This window comes from Eretmochelys imbricata, chromosome 1 (assembly GCF_965152235.1).
Source record: "Eretmochelys imbricata isolate rEreImb1 chromosome 1, rEreImb1.hap1, whole genome shotgun sequence".
Lineage (NCBI taxonomy): Eukaryota > Metazoa > Chordata > Testudines > Cheloniidae > Eretmochelys > Eretmochelys imbricata.
In genome coordinates this window covers 334,767,902-334,781,387 of record NC_135572.1, presented here as the reverse complement: position 1 = coordinate 334,781,387, position 13,486 = coordinate 334,767,902, and the positions used below count along the sequence as shown (strand labels likewise).

The window sequence follows — 13,486 nt, the reverse complement described above, 5'->3', positions numbered from 1 at the left end:
CACACACACACAGGTGGGGACACACCAGCTGTAGAATCACACAGAGTCTGCAAACAGCTCTCTATGGGAAAATTCAACTAGGAAATTGCCCAGCACTCAAGTGCACACCCCCTTTGGGGAGTAAACCAAAATAATATTGTCGTGCACTATATAGAAAAGACTAAATAGCACAAGCTTATAAAAATTCACCCTCCCCCTCAATGCGGAAAGAGATATGCACAGCTTCTTGCCTCCCACCCCAGATATGAATTGCATAAACTGGGTTATATTATAAACAAGTAGTAAGTTTAACTATAAAAGGTAAATTTTAAGTGATTATAAGGGACAGCAAACACAACAAAACAGATTACTAAGCAAATAAAACAAAACACGCATACAAAGCTTAAGATCTTAAAGAGACTCGTTTCAAGAAGTAATTTATCACCCTAAATGCTGCTTTTCGGCTGGTTGCAGAAATTCTTGAAGGTTAGCTTCCCTGCTTACAGCTTAAATCATCAGACACCATATTCACAAACCAGATCCCTTTTCCAAGCTGCTGGTGAGAAACCACTAATTTATGCAACCAAGTATTCAAATATATAATGACTAAACAGCACATCTACGACTACATTAGAGTTGTAAACTCTAGTCAGTGGTATTAATCAGTTAACTGATCCAAAAGAATCTGCATGGATGCCTAACTTTTGTCCATTTGGAGGCAATCAATCCTGAAACAGACAAAAGCGCTCTCTGGATAATACGCTGGTTGAAACTCAAAAATCAGAGAGTTATGAAAAACATTTCCATATATCTATTGTGGAGACAAAGCTAGTTAAAAATAAAACTAGCTTCCAACTGTAAGCCCAATTTTGACCCCATTTAATTGTACTTGCACCAAATGTATCTGCCTGAAATTACACATACATTCTACTTCCAGATGAAAAAAAACCCTAATGGTCAGTCTGAGGATAATTAGACAAGGCATTTGAGATAAGGGTTTAAATAAAAAAAAAAAAAAAAAAAAAAGGTGATTTCACTTGGAAAAAGATTTTCCCAACTTTTTTGGCTCACTATAACTTCAAAAGAGCTTAGCCTAAAAACAAACTTATTTTTATCCATTTTTGTCTTGGCAAAGAAGAGTTTGACCGGTTTGTGGAGGGTTTCAGTGGAATTCTTTAGTGAAGTACAGTTTATGCACATATTATGGGCTCTGTATGATTCTTAACTCTGAATTCAGTATTTTATGGAGACTGGGTTCTCTAAACAGTGCGTAAGTGTCCTGCTCTGACACAGAGTTCTTTCTGAAGCACACTTTGCAATGGTATACATTAGGAACGCTGGAAGAGGAGGTTAGCTACTTGTAACTGAAGGTTCTTCAAGATGTGTGGTCCCTATCTGAGGGTTATGCGCATGCGCCAGGGCTTTTGAAAGTAGTATTGCTTGGCAGTCCGCACATGCGCCCTCGTATTCCCCCACGGTTTCACCTGAGGCAATAAAGGGCATGTGCACGGACCACCGAGCCATACTACTTTGAAAACCTCTGGCTCTGTGCATATGGCACGTGCACATAACCCTCAGTGGAATACAGATAGGGACCACACAGCTTAAAGAACCTCCAGTTACAGGTAAGTAACCCCATCGCCTCCTCCTCAAGTGACGGCCCATATTGTATTCCACTAAGGATGATTGACAAACAGTACCTAGATAGCAGGAGGGTGCGAGGAAGATGGCAGAACCGTGGAACGGAGGACCGCTGTGCCGAATGAGGCATCTGTCGCAGAAACAATGTACTAGAGCACAGTGAGAGGAAAAGGTGTGTACCGAACTCCACATGGCTGCCTCACGTATTCTTTACTGCTTATTATTTACAATGGCACCTGAAAGTGAGAACAGAGGTTCGCATGGCACTTTTGTAGCTGGCATTACAAGGTATTTATGTGCCAGATATGCTAAATATTCGTACGCCCCTTCATGCCTAGGCCATCATTCCAGAGACATGCTTCCATGCGGATGATGCTCATTAAAAAAATAATGTGTTAATTAAATTTGTGACTGAACTCTTTGGGGGAGAATTGCATGTCGCCTGCTCTGTTTTACCCACACTCTGCCATATATTTCATGTTATAGTAGTCTCGGATGATGACCTACACATCGTCGCTTTAAGAACACTTTCACAGCAGATCTGACCACACTCAAAGAAGGTACCAATGTGAGATCTCTAAAGATAGCTACGGCACTCGACCCAAGGTTGAAGAATCTGAAGTGCATTACAAAATCTGAGAGGGACGAGGCGTCAGAAGTCTTAAAAGAGCAACACAGAACCTGAACCACCAAAAAAGAAAATCAACCTTCTGCTGGTGGCATCTGACTCAGATGATGAAAATGAACATGCTTTGGTCCACACTGTTTTGAATTGTTATTGAGCAGAACCTGTGATCAGCATGGACGCATGTCCTCTGGAATGGTGGTTGAAGCATGAAGGGACATATGAATCTTTAGGGCATTTGGTATGTAAATATCTTGTGACGCTGGCTACAACAGTGCCATGGGAATGCCTGTTCTCACATTCAGGTAACATTGTAAATAATAAGCAGGCAGCATTATCTCCTGCAAATGTAAACAAACTTGTTTGTCTGAGCAACTGGCTGAATAAGAGATAGGACTGAGTGGTCTTGTAGGCTCTAAAGTTTTACATTATTTTGTTTTTGAATGCAGGTGTGTTTGTTCTTTTTACATAAATTTTACATTTTTAAATTCAACTTTTATCATAAAGAGATTCCACTACAGTACATGAAATGGGGGGATTGAAAAATACTTTTTTTTTTACACTATATTTATTTTTGATTACGAATATTTGCAAACTGAGCACTGTAAACTTCGTATTCTGTGTAGTAACTGAAGTCAATATATTTGAAAATGTAGAAAACATCCAAAAATATTTAAATTCATGGTATTCTATTATTAATAGTGCGATTAATTGCTTGTCAGCCCTAATTTTAATAAAACATTCACAATTCTTAAAACACACATTAAAAACCTTGTTCAAACCAGTTATATCCAAAATGTAATGGTAACATAACCCTGGGTCATATCCTGGCTAACTCTAACTTTCCCACAACACTGTATCTCCAACTTTCCCACACTAGCAACTTCAATTTGTCATACTCTTCTACACTTGCTAACTTTAGCTCAAAACCTAGCTTCTATGTATTTGTTCATCTAAACCATCCTATGGGCTACAGGAGTGCCAGCCAATCAGGGAATGATTGAGGGCTATTGCTCATGTCCCCTTAGGGCAGGACTTCCTGCAATGCATAGCCTCTTGGGGGCAACCCTGCCTACGCCCCTCATGGTAACAAGGAAGCAGTTCCTGTCTCAAACCCTGCAGACCCCAGCTGTAGGCCCATGGGTTCTTCCAGAGACAGCCATTCTCTCCCCTTTCAATACCTTCTAGTATTAGCAACATAAAAAGAAAAGAAAAAGTTTTAGGTTAAGTACAAACTCAAGACCTAGCTAATGCTCACCTCCCTTTCCTAACATACTTCCCCCATACTTGGCCTTGGAAGTTCTAGATGCGATAAGGCTCGTGCTTTCTTGTGAATAGGTTACATGTATACTGTTGTGTAAACCAAAATGGATGTGGCTCATGAGGCCTGGAGCTACAGGCAAAACAACAGAATAGCCAACTGATTCCTGGCTGGACTGGCAAGGTATTCAGATTTTAAGTATGGTAACTAGCTGTGATTCTGTGATGTATATGCAATGCTTAGTAAAGGGCTCAAAAGAAATGTATCCACATGTGCTGCATGTTCCACATATTGCTCATCTATTGAATGTAGCTATTGTTCACTGCAATCAAAACTAACGAGTTCCATGATGTGACCAAATTTGTGGTATATTTTCCAGAAATATTTAAACTTGCCAAGGACAAGGGGGGTGTTTTTAAAGACTGTGTGATCAACAATGTGAGCCCATCAGGTTTGCGTGCGCACTCTTACGCTGTGTTTCCTGTTTCAAGGCAGCAAAATTCAATCATGCATATTGGGACTGTGACAGACTCTCCAACTGAAGAGGATGCAGTCACCTCAAAGAAGGCAAGGAAACTTTGCCAGATGGTTGAGAACGATGGAAACCAGTGAGAACTGTACTGCAAACTATATTTTCTTCATGTATTTTTGTGACAAATCCACAGGGTTTCATTTGCAAATGGACACAAATGCACCCTGATACACCGCATTGATACACTGTTTAATTGCGATGTTTACAAGTTATTGCTGATTTAGATGAAACCTAAAAAAGAAGTGGAACTCAAGTCAATGGGCTTCAAAACGCAATTCCTTTAATCAGCAATGAATGCTTTTGCATCAGAATTTCAAAATTACCTAAAGGCACCCATATCCTGCAATGTATCCAAGAGACACTGGATTAGGATCACTTTTTCCAACTGTAAAGTGTTTGATCCATTTGTCAAGGCCCAGATGTCACACAATTTTAGTGACTAGGAATATACTCTGTGCATTTTCCCTGGCACAGTGTAAGAAGTCAAGCACAATTTTGACTTGTACATGGCATGTGAAGTGCCCTGTCATGACAGTGTAACAGCACATGAATACTGCAGAAGTAAAATCCAGTCATTGCCTGTCATGTCCAGCATGGCATTACATATTCTCACAGAGCAAGTAACTTTAATGTTTGTGGAAAGATCATTCAGCCTGTTCAAAAAAGTTCAAGACAAACACTGCATGTGCCTCTCCGAGGACCGACTTGGGCAGCTCAACATTCTGTACTATTATAAGGCCATAAGCTCAAAATTTGGAGAGCTTTTGAAAACTGGAATAATCTGCTGGCTCTAGCAAAAGATTACACATTCCAGTACTTCTAAAAAAAGCCTGATATATTATAAATTTTTATTTCTCAAAACTCCTAACTGTGGGAACAGAAGACTTTATAGGCAAATTCTAGTGATACAGGCAGCTTTTAAACTAGGTTTGTTTTAAATTGACTACTGAATGAATAGTAGAAACGTGTATGATTTGTTGATGTAAGGATATTTAGGCATATGATGTTGACAATTTGTGCTTTAACGATTTATGAATCTTTAACTTTTTGAATCTCAAAGTGTAGGGTCAGTATCTACCCCCCAAAAAACTTCATACAACAGTGAACATTTAAATTGATAAAAACAAACACTGATATTATTTGACATTATTAAAAAAAAATCATTCTACCAATCTTAAATATAGTTAACTGTACAAATAATGGTAATAGTAAATGACATGTTTTTAAGGGTGACCACTTAAGCAATCATAGCTGTAGCTCAATATTTGAATCTGACCAATAGATAAATGAGGTCAGGAGGTATTAACCTCTCAGGTCCTGAAAGTGATCAGAAAATTCTTAAATAAATAAGAAATCTAGTTGCTAGTTGGAGGGAAGGCCAAAATAATTGATATTGGTTAGTCCAAACTCCTCAAATATCCAAAGGCTCCAGGGCTTTTATACACAGAGTTCAAAAGCTCAATCAAATCAGCTACTTAATAAAGAGGCAAAATAAAACTCATCCCAATCAAGGCATTAGATTTTAATCACAACTTTATTTCCACAGAAACTGTTCTGTGATTCTATGAATACCATCATCAGCTCTAGTGTGGAACTGAATCCTTTGAAATACCAGGCATACTTCCAGTAGTTTGATTGTTTCCTTGACCGCTGACAGGGTTACAACTGAGTTGTATAGTCAAAAGTGTGTGTGTTTTTAATTCTGTTAGTCACTTCTAAATAGCAGATCCTATCCCCTAAACCTTTCTTAGTGCACATATCTGTAATGGTCAAGACTGAATATTTTTGCCACCCAGACAGTTTGTTCACTCTCTCATTTGTGTATCAGTACAATGCTTATTTAGATGTTGTTACATATTAACAACTTTCCTAACAGTATAATTGGAAAAATAAGATTTTAGAAGGTTTACAAATTATTCTGCCAAATAATTCTGTGTACGTAATTTCTGGATTACTTGCAAATTGCTTTTAGAAGCTTGAACAAAATGTCTCTTCCCCAGTTGTCTTTGCCCCACTTGCCAAGTGTTGAATTTGTGGGTTTTGAAATAATACAGCTGTATTTGTTTAGTAGTGACTTCAATTGCACAGTCCCTTATGACAAGAAGATATCTTTCTTTGTGCACCATTTACACAACCAGTATTAATACTTTCAGAATAGTGCTAGTTTATTAAGACTAATGTGAGAGTTCTGAAACAATCAAAATCAAAGGAGGAAAATACAGGAGCAAAGTGCAAACTCTTCGGCGCTCATTTTCCTTCTTTCCAAATCCCTGACCTGCCATTCCACAAACTCCTTAAAAAGATAAAATGAAGCTGAAAAGACCACCTTCTATCACTCTCAAGAGTGCATGAAATGGAAAGTAATACTCAGATGGCACTGACTGTTTAAAAAAACCCAAACACGATCATATGTTTGTGTCAACACTAGCGCAAAAAAAAACGTCTTAATCAATGTGGTACTTCTCACTGAAAGTACGAGAGTTACTAGTAGAACAAACATTTTCTCTCTGTTTCAGTATATATAAAAGAGGTCAAATTAAGGAAAAATATTTCTAATTTTAAACCTAAACCTTAAAAATTAAATCTTAAAGACAAGAGTTAGTTTTTCAGTTAAAAAACCCTAAGTTTTGATATTTTTATTAATATATATCACCTTATGCAAACCTATAATTTGAAATTTGCAATACTATTTTCTACAGATGGCATTTTTACTTGTAATATAGAGGAGAGAGTATTGTTCTTGTGGTGAGAGGATGGAATTAAATCATGAAATATTCACTTTTAATTAAGATTACTGTATCAAAGGCAAGACTTAATGCAGAATTGAAATAAGGATCAAGGTTAATGCCTATTCTGAAGAGAATTTACATAAATTATGCCTTCCTACTAAACTATGAGGCTTATTTTGTCAATTTATACTGTGTGATCATAAAAATTAGAGATGGAAAGTATCTAAGTCATCTTCTTTCTCCTCCCTCCAATGCAGAACGCTTTAGTAAAAGTATATTTGTGTGTGCTTTGTCCAGTGTCATTTTAAATGATTCAAGAAGTGGAGTCTTCCACTAAACCTCATGGGAGACCTCTAAATAGTTTAAGATACCACTGACTGAAGCTTGTTCATGGTATTAAAAGCTATTTTCCTCTAATTTTTTGTTTAATTACTTCTAAATTATTCTTTTTCTGGTATTTACAGCCTTCAAATACTTGCAGACAGTTATATTGCAGCTCTGTAGCTATTTTGCCAAAATTTTGGGGGTGGGGAAATCACCTCTCTTGGGCTGTACATCACCAAGCACACATTAATAAGTATGCATGCACATTTCCTTTACTCTTTCTTCTGACTAGAGTCAGTCCCCTCTAGTCCCCAATTCTTGCTGCTTTTCATCTCTAGGTTTTTTTTCATTATAACCACTTCCCAGGTATTTCTTACTAATAGCTCTATTTCAGGTTATTTTCCTCTACAAAATCTTGCTGAATTTATCAGCTTTGGCCTTCATTAGTTGCACAGCAATATGTAATATTGATAAGAAAACAAAAGCAAAGCTATCCCTTTCCATTCCCGCCAAAAAACACATGCACACACAAGGAAGGGACAGAATAACCTGTATTAAATAGTGTTTTATTATAATTTATGAAAAAAATCATACTAGTGTGAGTTCTCTACAAATCCATGCTGTTTATATATCTGGTTGCTATTATTCTCTATGGCCACAAATTTCTGAAGTGACTAGCCATTTTGGATGCCTTGATTTGTTTGTTCAATTTGACACACATTAAAGGAATTTGGTTTCCAGAAGATGGGTGCTTAGCACTTGGTTTATATTTTTAAAAATGTGATTCACAGTTTTACTAGGGAATGAAGACAAATTAATTGGATATTAATTGCAATGATCACTTTTCATTTTGAAACTCACCACATTTGGTTTTTTTTTTTAAATATTTTTTTGCTGAAGTCCCAGTAATCCATGAATGTTTCTAAGTGACTGCTAATGTTCAGTACATTCTTAAGAGATCAGCTAAACAATCTTTGATACTATGGTGCTGAATACTATAAAAAATCCTAATAGCTTTACTCACACTGGCTGAAATCCTGGCCCCACTGAAGTCAGTGTCAGCCCCTAAGTAGTACCCTACTCCAAAAGAGTTGCAATTTGATTTAAAATGAGATACTTCTGGTGTAAAGCACTAGTCAACGTGAATAAGATCATAATCTGGCTCCAGGTATTAGCATGAATATTGTCCAGACCTTTTGGTTTGTATATGTTAACTTTTCCCATGTATTTCCTGGTTTTCTATCAGCCACTATATTATGGTATGACCATAGTCTCCTAGATAATGTGCTACACAATTCGTTGCCAAATTGTAACTGTTAAGCTTTTGACTAGTGGACCAAATAGCTTGGGGAACTGGTAGTGGTATACAAAACCTTACATTTATAAGTCACATTTGTTTAGACAGATGAGTCTGGTATGACCAAAAGTTCCTATTTCTGATGGCAGCTTAATGTGTTTTATGAAATTACTCTGATAGCCTCAAAAGTAGTTTGTAGCGTGTAAGCGCCCAGATCACATTCAACAACAACTCATTTGTCACTAACTGACAACCACATTATCTGTCTCAGGAGAAGCCAAAAGTTGAATGGGCATGGAGGTTGAATTCACCTGATGATTCTTCTAGACACTAGAAAAATACAATGTAGAGGAGATTACTCTGTGATGCTGTATGCATTCCATAAATAAAAAGATTATGTCAATCTCCTGAGTGGTCAATCTAGCATCTTTCAGAAGCATTACATTCACACAAATTATTACAAAGCTTCTCCCTATACCATCAGCATTATGCATCTGTTAGAAACCATGTCAGGCTAGAAAATAGGTGTTGCAAACAGTTTTCCAGAGCCAAGTACTTATGAATAAAGGAAAAAGGTTGAAAAAGATCATTTTGTAACCAGAGTCTTCAGTTTTCTGCCCATGTCCTTTCAGCAATCCTTCAGTCAATCTTTTTGTTTTCAGTATAAGTTATAATAAGTAAAGCGTCACCATTATTCTCCAAGTTATCCTTCGCCATTCTTTTTCATGCTTCTTGCTCTGATACCTAGGTAGCAGTATACCAACATGTCCATTTTATCTAGGTCACAGGTACCCTGAATTATACTCACCACTATCCAATCACTAAACAAGATCAACTTGGCTTTTACATCTCTAGTGTATCAATTATAATCAATGCCCCTGCTACCATCCCTCCCATTAGAGCCAAATTCATCAGAATTTGAATTCACTGCCGCTTGAAGAAGCTGACATCTTGTTTCACAGGCTACTGAGTCTGATCATTTGATTATTAGAAAGAAAAATTTATAAAATATGTACACTACATAATCATGAATTTAATACGTACATTTTATTTGCATTATTACATTAAATTAATTACAATAACTAAAATTACTTCTCTCTTCAGATATATAAATATCTTTTAATATTGAATTTACACTGTTATAATAATCTACCATCACAAATTGCTAGAAATGTCTGCATATACAACAACATCCATACATACCATTTGTATTTAGAATTATATTGCAAGAACAAATACTAATAAACAAAACAAAAGTGGAATATTTAAAAATTAAACACTGAATTATTGCTATTAATCTGCTATTAGTGTTCTACATGTGGATAGCAGCAGGGCAACTGAGATTATCTTCATTCAAATATTCAAGGTTGCCCCATCAGATGTTCATGACAAATCTCCACATCAGACAGATTGCATTTGCATTCTGTCCATATGATCAAAAGTTGTATTAAAACATTTCAGTTTTTATTTAAGCTGCTAACTGTGCCTAAAAATAATTAGTTATGAATAAAAAAGTTATATATTTTTTACACTCTAAACTTTCAGTAATTGAGAAATGCCTGGCCTTTTATTCATCTCTGCGTTTCTAGTGCACCAGTTATATGTATGCCCCATTTACACAGATAACATTTCAGTTTAACTAAGGGACCCGTCTCTGCACCCTTTCCTCATACTATGTTTTCCTGTAGTGGGATCACTTTCAGTATTGTCTTTCAGGAGACACTGCCAGGCTTTTCTGCTGCTACCATTATTGAGAGAAGGCCTACGCAAAGACATAAGGCTTGTACTTTGACCTAAAAGCAGCAAAGCTACGGCTCATCTTTCTCCCAGGGATTCCCACAGAAGTAAGGTCTTTGCCAGCAACACACTCTTCTCAACTGCCAGAGTTTTTCCAGTGCTTGTTGCTGGGTTAACCAACAGCAGCCTTCCTAGAAGGGAGGGCTGACACTGGCCAGCCAGCAGTGCAACACCACTCATACTGTGTCCCTTCCTAAAGTACACTGTGCAGCACAACTGGTTAAGTCAGTCCACAGGATGAATTCACAAGAGGGGGGGATGGTCAGGAGTGCAAGTCATTGATTTCTCTGGTCCTTCAATGGCTTTCACAGGAAACCTGAGATTTGTGGAGGGCAGTTTTTAGATTACGGAACTATGCTATGCCCATCCTTTTAAGTCACCATATAACTGTATTGCAGAGTCCTCCTGATTTCTCCTCTCCATCTCTATCCCAATGTTTTGTTGCCCCTTTGTTACATAAGTGAAATTAGACTACAAGATCTTAGATGAGGGTCCTTGTACAGCATCCATGTACCGTGAGACTTTCTGCAGTTTTCAACCCTGAAAATAATAAATAATAATCATCCTCTGGTCAGACATGCTACCCAGGTATTGCAGGACTTTTAATGGAACATCAGCACCTTGCTGCATTCAGGACAAGACCATTAAGCTTCACTTTCTTGGATCAAGTTTTAGGTTGTCATGGGAAACCAGAAAGTTGTATTTTTCTTAGCCTCATTCTGTCACAATGTTATATTTTTAAACAAGCTACAATAATTGTCATCTTCTACGTCTGTTTACCAAGTATATAAACTTTTCAGAGTGAAAATTTACTCTAATTTCCAGCTCCAGATCTTCCGAAGTCCACTCCTCAAAATAATATATTTGTTAATTTCCCTACAAGAACAGCTACATTATTCCAATTCTTACTATTCACCATCTATGAAGGGGCATTCTTTTGTCAATAGGCTTCATATTTTAAAATCCTGCCTTCCAAATTAACTGTACTGCAGCTGCTTCTTTTGTCCACGATGCTGTGTCAAAGCCCGCTGTTCCCAATTAAATGAATAGAAAGCAGCAAAGGGTCTTTGGAGGAAGGGGGGGGGGGGTCAAGTAAAAAAATCAGTGACTAGAACTGTACTTGACAAAGCAGAAATACATCTCTCTACAAATATTTAGTCACATGATAAAATACATTCTTTAACATTCCATTTTGTTACCCCTTTGTGCTAAAATAAGTTGTCCATATACACATTGGTATTTCATTTTTGACAGCACCCAAAATTGTTATAGGTGCCTCCCAATACAGATAAACTACAAACTAATTTTAAATATGATGCAACAAAGGCACTCAAGTATCTCAGTGGTATATATGTACAGAATAGGAGTGGGGAGCAGTAACAAGACAGCAGGAAGGGGCATGGACCAAACAGGAAAAGAATCTAACACTATATCTGAATCTTCCACCAGGAATACTGGATCATATTTTGTGTCTTTGCATCATGGCAGACAGCGATGCTTACAAATCCATAGGGCCTTATGGGGAATATAACAGAGAGGAATACAGATTTATAGCTATAAAATCTACCACTAAACCCTCTGATTCTACCTAATCCAAGCACAAATATCACTACCTATTCTAACACTGTCCCCAAATTTATTTTTATGAAACGGAGAGCATTTTGGAATAGAATTATGTACACAGACACTAAATAGTTAAAAGATACATTAAATCTGTCACATATACAAGCTGGATTTAGATACAGAAGTTAAGAGGTTGTGCAGTACTTGCTTAATTAATCTTTGCTCTATTAACAGATAAACCAGATGTACTATTATGTTCTTTGTTCTCATCTGCAGAGGGGATGAGCAGATTATTTATCTCCAAACAATAGGAGTTCGTGTACTACAGTGTGGATTTTTTTTTTTTTTTAAATCTGGAAGGCAATCACTAACAAGCTTCAGCTGGAACTGCTTGATGTAAAAACAGTGTGAACTTGTTCCCGGACTAATAAATGATGCGTCTTCCATTAAGAAAAATAAACTAATTTCCAAATGGAGGGGGGTTGTTTTTTAAACACATTTTTTTATTGACCACTTTTAGATACTGTGTATTGTATATTGAACAGAATATTGAAATAACTTTATTTTAACTTTGAAATAACTATTTTTTTCATTGATAGTCTTAATGTTGCAAAAGTTTTAAAAATGTATAAGTAACACAAGGAGAAAATAAAAAAAAGTAATCAGTAGTTAATCAGTATATGAAACCTCCTCCACGCTACACCTGATACAGTCTCAGGTGATACCACAGTATGAAAGAGTATTTAGTGTTCTACTCAGAGGGCCACAATATATGTGCTCTATTTGTGAATGTATATAATGAACATATTGCACTGAAGCAGTTACGCGCTATTGTCAAGATTGCTAGCCTAAACATTCATTTGCTTTGAAAGCTCTTTATTTTTAATCTGACGTTATCTTTGAAAAGATCAATCATATACCATATTCTGGCACTACTATACCATAATACTTAATTAAAAATCCAATATACTGTGCGCCCCTCACAAAAACTGGTACAAAAAAAACCCCAATCCCCTGTCGTAATGTTCATATATTGGCTTATTTATGTTGTGCCTATGCAAAATTTGTTTAAAAAATTACTGGAGCCAAGAAACTAAAACTAAACAAGGGAAGACTTTCAAGGTAGGTCAACTTTTAGGATTAATAATCTTGACAGAACGTTTACCACTGAAACTGATTAATTTTCTGTGCTTCCGTATAGATTGTACCAGTGTTAAAGTTCTGCCCCCTAGCCTCCTTCCTTCCATTATATCATAAGATTTTCTTCTGAAAATCTGTTTGAAATTGTAAATTAATATAATCTTTAGGAGAGGGATGAAAAAAACAGATCACATCCTTTCTCTAAACCACTGAATGTTCAGAAAAGTGAAACTGTACAATTGGACTCTTGTCACTGGAGGCTCCTTGGTATAGGGATTGCCTTCATTTAAAGTGCACTGATTAGTACACAGTATCGTCAGTGTTTAACGTGTGTGTTTAATACAGGTGTTTATCATCTCACTTTTGCAAAGTCACATACAAGACTTAGTATAATGTAAAGTTTGAATGAATTCAGCTTTCCAGTTAACAAGTTATATCATAAGCAGCATATAAGAACGGCTACTGAAGACTCCTTCAGCATATAATCACAAGCAACAAAATAATAAAAAGCAGCAAGATATTAAGGTTTGCAACTACCTGGAGAGTCATACAGCATCTTTGTTCCAGGAACGTTTGGAGATCCCTGGCAATTTTCTAC

At 36.7% G+C, this 13,486-nt stretch overlaps 1 protein-coding gene across 4 annotated transcripts in view; it reads right to left on the bottom strand.

Annotated features, from left to right (window-relative positions):
* Window positions 1-13,486, bottom strand: part of ORC5 (origin recognition complex subunit 5) — a 120,570-nt gene that overhangs the window by 43,400 nt on the left and 63,684 nt on the right. The window contains exon 14 of one of the 4 annotated variants that reach the window (XM_077835780.1): window positions 8,635-8,718. The exons of 2 other annotated variants lie outside the window; for them this stretch is intronic. In XM_077835780.1, coding sequence (XP_077691906.1) covers window positions 8,656-8,718 — 63 coding nt within the window. In that variant the 3' untranslated portion in view covers window positions 8,635-8,655. Of the gene's footprint in view, window positions 1-8,634; window positions 8,719-9,493; window positions 10,726-13,486 lie in introns of those variants that run through there. One more of the 4 variants, XM_077835797.1, reaches the window with a different exon arrangement.